This window comes from Pteropus alecto, unplaced genomic scaffold (genome assembly GCF_000325575.1).
Source record: "Pteropus alecto unplaced genomic scaffold, ASM32557v1 scaffold40, whole genome shotgun sequence".
Lineage (NCBI taxonomy): Eukaryota > Metazoa > Chordata > Mammalia > Chiroptera > Pteropodidae > Pteropus > Pteropus alecto.
The window spans coordinates 19,134,447-19,143,557 of NW_006431919.1; the positions used below are offsets into that span (position 1 = coordinate 19,134,447).

The 9,111-nt window shown below is 61.9% G+C and overlaps 1 protein-coding gene across 1 annotated transcript in view; it reads left to right on the forward strand.

Annotated features, from left to right (window-relative positions):
• The window catches only part of HRH2 (histamine receptor H2), an 11,053-nt gene extending 4,839 nt beyond the window's left edge, over positions 1 to 6,214 (forward strand). The window contains exon 2 of the mRNA XM_025042994.1: positions 4,695 to 6,214. Coding sequence (XP_024898762.1) covers positions 5,135 to 6,214 — 1,080 coding nt within the window. The 5' untranslated portion in view covers positions 4,695 to 5,134. The remainder of the gene's footprint in view (positions 1 to 4,694) is intronic.
• Positions 6,215 to 9,111: the final 2,897 nt, after the last annotated feature.

Here is a 9,111-nt window from a genome sequence, read left to right on the forward strand (position 1 = left end):
GTGACTTTGGAGGGGGATGAAAATGTTTTGGAGCCAGAGAGAGATACTGGTTATAAAGGTTCTGAATGCTGCCGAACCGCACGCTACGAAATGGTCCGTTTTATGGCTTTCGCCTCAACCGAAAAAAAAAAAAGGAGAAATAGACTCTCGGACAAACAATAACTAAGGGGATTTGTTGTCCCCAGAGGTGGCCTCAGAGAATGAACCGGACCAGATGCACGTATCAGGGTGGGGCGGACGACGACGCACACTCAGAGGCCACGGCCGGGCCTGACGCAAAGCTCTGCCGCGTCTGTGCCAGCCGTGTGCCCCTGGACCAGCGACTTAACCGCCCCGGCCCTGAGTTTCACCGCCCGTCAAATGGGAATAATAATAACCTCTGCGTCGCGGAGGCATGAAATTATCTGTATGCACTCAGCAAAGAGAAGTGGTCAGCGTCCTGGCTTCTGGTCCAGGTCACCGTTTGCCAACGGCGATGCATCTGTCATGATGAAATGCCCACTTTGGCCACTCCATCCAGCTCTGCCTGGTGGACACACGTCCCAGGTGTGGGCGGGTCTCTCCCTGACCTGGCCCCGCCCCCCAGTTACAGGACCTGCTGCCCAGCTCGGGGCCCCGCCCCCCAGCACCTAACAGTAGCGTCAGCCTAAGTGGAACCACACCTCAGCCCTGCACTCGTAAGTAGGAAGAGAGGGCTTCTGGGGAGGCCAGAGGTCACTTTGTCCCCATCTCGCTCATCAGCACCCAAGCTGTCGCGCCCCCGGAGAGCACGCAAGCTGCCCGGCTGACATATGTCCCCCGCTTCTGGGCCCATCCGGGACTCCTGACGGGGTGGCGTTCCCGCGCGGCTGCTGCTGGGCCCCTCTGCACCCTCGGCCCCAGGTGCTCAGACCTTCGACGGGCCAATTATGGGACATGCCGAGAAGTTACGGCTCAGGAAGGTGGGAACCGCCTCCCCCGGCCCCAGTGACTCCATGTCCCATAAGCCGTGGTGATAACTGGGGCAGCCAGCAGGACCCCGCCCCGGCCGGCCCCCACTGCCATACCCAACCTCCGATGTACATACAGCAGGTGAGCAGGACAGCGGGGACCCTTCCTCCCTTCCAGTCACATGGCCACCCCCACCGCTCACGCTCCCCGCGACGGGGTTAAAACGCGCCATCCCCACCGCCGAGCTTCGCTGGCAGTGTCCTCTCTGCCTGGACCCTGCCTGTCCCCGTCTTCACTGAGTCACCTCCTTCCCGTCTGTACAGATCTCAACTCGAATGTCTCCTCCCCACAAAGCTTCAGTATCTTCCAGATCAGGTCTCCCCCGCCCCCCGCCATTCCCGCGGTCCCCCGTCCACCCCCTTTCTATGCCTCTCAACTGCAATTAGATGAGCCTCTCTGCGGCGAGTTGCTCCGCGGCTGTGTCCCCTACTGTCTGAGAAGCCCCAAGGTGTGCCTGTCGCGGTCCCCACTGTGGCGCGGTGTCTGCCCTGGCAGGCCCTCGACAAAGATGGGGCGTGCATGAATGCTATTCCCTGGCCTTGCGGCTTTAGAACATAATAAAAATAACTTCATCGTAAGATGCAGATGCTTCTGACTTACGACGGGTTACATCCCAAGAAACCATCATTAAGCTGAAAATATCGTGACTGGAATATGCTGCAGGGTCCCGGTTATTCACCCCGACCCGGGGCGGCCGGGAGCGGCTCTGGCCGCCGCTGTCCAGCGTCCTGAGGCGGCGCCTCCGTGCACACCGCGAACACGGGGGAAGCTCCAAATCCCAAACCCGAAGCTCAGTTTCTCCCGAACGCCCATGGCTTTCGCAGCGTCGTCAGGTCGAGACCGTGAGTCAGGGATCGTCTGTCATAACTTTATAATATTCTCATAAATAATATGACGTGCCACGCGCAAGGCACTGGTTTTCACACCTTCGCTCTCTGCACGTTCCCGTCCGCCAAGTGACGGAGGACGTGTTGTCATTCCCACTTTTCAAATCAGAAAACCAAGGCTCGGGGAGCTGGCAGCACCGCGGCCCAGGTCCCAGAGCTACGGAATGGCGGCGTCGGAACTGGAGCCCAGAGCGGTGCGAACGCCCTTGCTCCTGGCCCCTGGCGCTCCCTTCGCTGCCCCGAGTGTCGATCTATATGCAGAACGTGCTCCAGCCCCCACTTCTCAGGAGCGCCCGCCGGCTGGACCAGAGCAGCCCGGCACGCGGCGGTGCCCGATGAATGCGCCTTCTTCTCCTGCTGTAAGATGTCTCCGGGGAAATCAGACTCCTCACCCAGGCCGAGTGGGAAACCCAACCAAAGGAGCCTTCGCGGACTCCCTCGGACCAGAGAGGGGACTTCGTTTCGCTTCCTGATGAGAAGGGAAGAAGAATGCGTGAGATCTGAGCGGCCCGGGAGGGTGTCCCTTACGCGATGGGGCTTTTTAAGGTCAAGAAGGAAAGGAAGCTGCTGAGCCGCGTGTACGCTGTGCGTGAGACGGTGTCCAGCACGTCGCGTGCCTGCGCACACGCAGAGGCACAGAGAGGGGATGGAAGCCTCCAGCACGCCACGGGGTCGGCACCGGGCACCTCCCGGGTGTGAGGGCTTGGGCGCTTGATGCCCAAATGGTTGGCCCCTCCTGTATACCTCATGACGCTTGGTTTCCTGCAATAAGCTAGTCATTGCTTTGGAAGTGTGAAAGGAAAGTTCAGGAAAGTGTCCTTTACGTTAGCGGTAATGGTGATGACGATGGTGGCGATGACAGTGATTTTGGGGGTGCCGTGGTCCTCTAGGGCAATCATCCTGTCTGCAGAGTATGGGATGGATTGTGCTCCACGCAGAAGGTCACCAGGACCTTCTGGACCTGGGCTGTGAAACAGAGATACAACAGAAGCGGTTCTCGTTTGACAAAAGGAACCACAGCTGTCCCATTTGTCACTGTGCAGCAGCATTTGGCACATTGGAGGCTGTGAAAGAAATATTTGCTGAATAGAACAGAGGGAGGGCAGAGAAAGAAAGAAGGAGGGAGGGAGGGAGAGAAGGAAGAGGGAGGAAGGAATTTCTAATTACACGAGAGGCTGGTTCATTCAGATCTGAAAACCCCAAAACATCAACTCAAAGATCGGTCCAAGTCCAAAACACCTATACCGGGCTGTTCAGGAAACTCAGAATATTTTGGTGAGAAAGGAAGATTCTCACGCTGCTGCCATCTCCGAAGTTAATTAAGTGTGGCAGTGACAGCCATGCTGTTCGGGCTATTTATGTAATGAAAAGGCCTGCTAAAAATAACACGCAGAGGTGCCGCTCGCGAGGCCGGGTGGCTGAGCGAGATGGAAGGGCAGAGGGGGACCGGGAGCCATGATGCCCGCATCGGCGCCGTGGTTACGACCAAACGATGCTCTTCAAGTTCGGGTTGCGGAACCGCTCCAGGCGGGAGCCTGGGAGAAGCTCCATTTATGTCACGTGGCGGTTAGCTTTGCTTCTGAGAGGGACTGGATTTCTGCATACGCCCAGATCTCAGGAGATGGCCGGAGCCGGCTGCTCTCCGCAAAACCAGGGCCAGCTCCAGAGAAGGCGTCCAGGAATCAAGCAGCCCGTGGCTCGTTTGGTATCAATGGGAACCACAGAATATCACCACTAGGAGTGAGTCTCTGAGGGTTAGCCAGGAGGCATTGTGTGCGGCCGTTCTGTTGAAGTAATGTTTGCAGGGGGAGGAGGGGGGGAGGAAGGGGCTGGAAACCACCCGAATACCCGTGATGCGGGATGACGGTATGAACCTGGGCCAGCCCAGCGCCCCCCACGGACTGCGTTAGACAGGTTCCCGAGTCCCATGCCCGCTCACCTGGAGGCGGGACCACACGTGCCGCCAAATGGGAAAAGTGAGATGCAGGGAGATGGACAGAGCAGGTCGGTTACGCGTGGTCGGCAGACTGCGCTGGCAGTGAACCTGGCCCCCTGCCGGCTCCGTGCAGCCCAAGCACGCAGACCGGCTTTTCCACGCGTCCACAGTTTAGAAATAGTTTTGAAGAGCTGGAGGAAATCTAAAGGAGATTATCTCGCGACACGTGAAAATTGGGTGGAATTCACGTTTCCGTGTCCCCCGTGACGCCTTCCTGGAGCGCGGCCCCGCTGGCTCGCGTGCGTGTCGCCTGGCAGATGCTCTTTACCCCGCGGTGCCGGGGCTGAGCGGAGACCCATGCGCGATGCCAGGCGGGGAATATCTGGCCCCTTCCTGGCTGCCTGGCCCTTTCCTGTGAAAGCTCGTGGGCCCCTGGCTTAGAGCGCGGTGACGTTTTGTAAAAGGACAGTGTCAGGCAGCGATCTCGGCACTTTGTCACAGTAAACCCGTCACATTTGCCACTTTATCCGTCCGCATTATTGTTTGTCCATCAGACTCTCAGCCCACCAGCGGGGCCGGGCTTGGGAGCTGACGCCGAACAAGCAGACGTCACCCGTTCCGAAGGAGCTCGGAGTCTGTCTGATCCTTCTTTCTGTGGTGTGAACAGTGCCAGCCCCTCCAACCACACCTCACACGATGACAGGGCAGCCCAGCCCCTGCATCCGACTCCTGCTGCCCATCCTGAGGGCCTCGGTCCCTCCCGAGGACAGGCGCCCAGACGGCCGTGCCTCCTGGCATCTCGCGGGGAGGTCGGGTCTAGAAGGAGCTCACGCTCTTGCTCCGTTTTCAAAGTGCTCAACGCCTGACCTTTGCATTTTCAGCTCCTGCCCTCCGCAGTCCCGGACGCCTGTCACGGGGATGGGCCTGGCCATCAGCTATGGAGAAGGACGCGGCCACATCTCCACATGATCCTTCCCGAATAACAGCAGGGCCACCTCCAGACACGTGGCCCAGTGCCTCGGTCTCGGTGCCAGACCTGCATCGGTCTGGGAGGAAGCCGGCTCTGCGGGGGGCGATTTGAGGGCTGGGCTTGCAGCCCCCGACTTCGCCTCTTCTCTGCTCACACCCATGCCCGACGCCTCCGAGGACTCTGCTGTATTCACGTCTGGAAAACCGGCACTGAGCCAGTCACTGTGGCCTCCTCACGTCTGGACACTGTCCTGTGGCTCCGGTGGCCGCCTGGAGCCCGGCGGCTGACACTGGGGGGCCGGAAGGGAAGCAGCCAGGGGCTGTGGGCAGGGGAAGAGCCCGGGCTCCCGCGATGGCGTCCAACGACACGGCCTCGTCCGCCTGTCTGGACTCGGCCGCCTTCAAGGTTGCCGTCAGCACGGTGCTCACGGCCCTCATCCTGGTCACCGTCGCCGGCAACGTGGTCGTCTGCCTGGCCGTCGGCCTGAACCGCCGGCTTCGCAGCCTGACCAACTGCTTCATCGTGTCCTTGGCCGTCACCGACCTGCTCCTCGGCCTCCTGGTGCTGCCCTTCTCAGCCCTCCACCAGCTGTCCTGCAGGTGGAGCTTCAGCCAGGCCTTCTGCAACATCTACACCAGCATGGACGTGATGCTGTGCACGGCCTCCATCCTCAACCTCTTCATGATCAGCCTGGACCGGTACTGCGCCGTCACGGCCCCCCTGCGCTACCCCGTGCTGGTCACCCCTGTCCGGGTCGCCGCCTCCCTGGTCTTGATCTGGGTCGTGTCCATCACCCTGTCCTTCCTGTCTATCCACCTGGGGTGGAACAGCAGGAACAAGGCCAGCGCCATCGAGGACACTGCCCCGCACTGCAAGGTCCAGGTCAACCTGGTGTACGGCCTGGTGGACGGGCTGGTCACCTTCTACCTGCCCCTGCTGGTCATGTGCGTCGCCTACTACCGCATCTTCAAGATCGCCCGGGACCAGGCCAAGAGGGTCCACCACGTCAGCTCCTGGAAGGCGGCCACCATCCGGGAACACAAAGCCACCGTGACGCTGGCCGCCGTGATGGGGGCCTTCGTCGTCTGCTGGTTCCCCTACTTCACCGCCTTTGTGTACCGCGGGCTGAAAGGGGACGACGCCGTCAACAAGACCTTCGAGGCGGTGGTGCTGTGGCTGGGCTACGCCAACTCGGCCCTGAACCCCATCCTGTACGCCACGCTGAACAGGGACTTCCGCAGCGCCTACCAGCGTCTCCTGCGCTGCTCGCCCGCCGGCCGCGAGGCCCACGGGACTTCTCTGGTGTCCAGCAGCTCTCGGGTCTCCAGGACTCAAAGCCAAGAGCCCGGGCGGCAGGAAGAGAAGCCCCTGAAGCTGCAGGTGTGCAGGGGGAGCGAGGTCGCAGCGTCCTGGGGAGCCACGGACAGGTAACAGCTCGGCCATGGGCGTGTGGGACGGGGCTCGGGGAAGGGGGTGGAGCCCGGAAAGGGTGACCGGGATGGCGGCTGCTCGCGAGGTGCTGGCACTCTTCCCGAGCGCCTTGCACACTTCGTGGTGTGCCATCGTCCCAGCTGCCCTCCGGAGGTGGAGCTTCTCGCCTCCACTTCCAAAGGACCACAGCTTGGCCAGGGCCCCACGCAGCTGGCACCTGAGTCGAGGTCCCCCGACTCCACAGCGTGTGGGCCCTTTTTCCTAGCTACATTGTCCTTACAATCAGGAGTCCTAAGTGTGAGGCCCAGCCCTGCCACTTCGTCATAAGGGTTCGCCTGCAGGACGGTCCCCCGACAGCCACGCGCCGATGCCGCCCCCGGGGCTTAACTGAGGACGCAGCTCGGTGGCTGAGCACTGTGTCGCATCAGCTCTCACACAGAGGAGCGAGGCCTGGCCGCGGCGGGGCGTGAAGGCCAGGCCAGGGGCTCAGACGCCATGTCGTAGGCCTCGGGGGAGATGTGGGGGACGAGAGGACCAGGGTGAGAGGTAGACAGCCCCGCGGGTGACAAGCCAACGCGAGGGATGAACCGGGAGACCGCACCGCAGAGCTGAGTGGCACCGAGGACACTCACGAGGTGCAGGTTTTGGGGAGCCCTGGCTGTGAGGAGTGAGTCTGCCCCTGAGAATACTGGTCTGTGTGACTGACGCACTCGTTCATTCATTCATTCATTCATTCGCAAACATTTATCGAGTTCCCACCGATGCCAGGAGCTGGGCTGAGCACCAGCGATGGCATCTGTGGCATTTCAGGGGGACGGTTATGGAATGTCCATGGCATAGCCCTGGTCCCGGCTCTGCCCTCACTCACGCTGGGGCTCGAGCCGGTCCCTGCCTCTCTCGGGCCTCAGTTTCCTCATCTGGCGGAGTGTGGGGCCTGTCCTCACGCAGCCGGCCATGCTCACCTCCCAGAGCTGCCTGCCGTGGACGTGAGTGACCGGGTGCCAGCCGGCCCTGCAGCCGCCGTGGTCACATGTTCTGGCTTGAGCACTGAGTGTCCATCTCAGGAAAAGCCCTGCTGGACACCAAAGACCCACACCCTCTGGGTTCTGGTCTCTGTGGAGCGTTATGGGGAAAAGCTGCCCCACCAGACCCCAGGTTCTTGCAGCGGCCAGGTGTGGCATGTCCCCTCGCAGACTTGGGTCCCAGTTACCCTCCACTGTTAACCTTCTGGAACAAGCCTCGTCGCTCCCACACCCAGCCTCCTCCCGGCCTGCTGGCCTCCAGACTACCTCTCGAGTCCATGCTCCATGCCACCAAGGTCTTCCCACAATGAGGCCTGGAGGCTTCGTGTCCTGCCCTGATGGTCAGACGCCTGTCCGAGTCCTTGCAGGCCCCTTGGTCAGGAAGCAGCCTCGAGTGCACCGTCCGGTCCAGCCACGCCGTCCCTTCCTGCTGCTCTCACCTGCTCACCCCCAGGTGAACAGGCTGCTTCACCCCTAAACCCTTAGGAAACCTGCGGAGAGCATTTACTGACAGCTGCCACTCGCTGCCACCGCCAACGGCCAGGGTCACCATTCCGCATTGTTTCTGCGTTAAGCATTCTGCGTAGGCATCCTAACCCCGCCCGTGTGCCAGATGCTCAGGGCGCAGTGGGAGACAGAGCAACCCCCCTGCCTCCCGCCGCCCCCAGCCGCCCGAGCTGTCTAGGACAGGGGGAGACCAGCGACGGTTCAGGGCCGAGCTTTCAGACGCGGTCACTGAGCCCCAGGGGAGGCGGTGCCCGGCCCGGGTGGGGGGTGCCGTCCCGGGGGGTAGACCTGTGAGCTGAGCCCCGAATGCCGACAGGAGACACCCGCCCCTCGGGTAGAGCTGGACCTTCACGCACGGGGCCTCGTTCCAATGTTTGCACGACCCCAGGAAGTGGGTGCTCATTTCGTCTCCATTTTACAGACGGGCAAACTGAGGCTCAGAGAGGTTAAGTAAATTGCGTGAGCGACCCCAGCCAGTGGGTCAGCCGAAGCCGAGGCCTGAGCATCGACAGGGAGAGCGGCCCCATTTATGACTGTCCCATGGGGGCCGGGCACGTGGCACGGTGGGACACACACCTGCTCCTCTGACCCTCACTGCCACCTGGGCAGGGGCTGTGAAGACGCCGAGGCCAGCGGAGAGGCCGCACCTGCCTGTGTCACACGCGGCAGCCTCGGAGCACGTCCCACACCTCGCTCCGGCCTCCACCTCGGGGAGCAGGGGTGGAGGGGGATGGGGAACCAGGCACGGGGGGTGCAGGAGGCCAGGCACGGCGGGCGGCAGATGGTCCCCTGAAGCTGCCGGGGTGATCAGGACCTCACGAGGCCTCCATCGGATCGGCCCCCGGCCTCCCCGGTGCCCGATAACGTGTCCTTCCTGCCGCACTGACCTGACCGAGAGCCCTTATCACTGCCGGGGGGGTTGTCTGCCCGACCTGAGAATTTCAAGGGGCCGGTCTGGGCCTGCCCTTGGGGTGGCCAGACACGGTCAGCCAAGGAGAGACTCCAGGAGAGAGAGTGGCCCAGCCGGCCGGCCCTCCCTTCCCTGCGGCCGTCCAGCAGCCATGTCCCCAGCAGGGTGTGCCATATGCCCCTTCCCGACCACAGCTGGCCCCCTCACCCCACCCCTCATCGCCTCTGCCTGGACAGCCTCACCTGCCTCCTCTCTGATCTCGGCCCCCAGCCTCCCCCCCATGCCACCTCCCCTGCTCCCCATCCCAAACCCCTTAACTTATCCCATCTGCAGAGTCTGTTTTGCCATATAAGGAAGCATTCTCAGGCCCTGGCAATGAGGGTGTAGCCACCTCTGGGGGCCACGTCCAGTGACCACAGGCCCCAGCCCTTAGCCTGGCACTAGAGGCCTTGCATGAT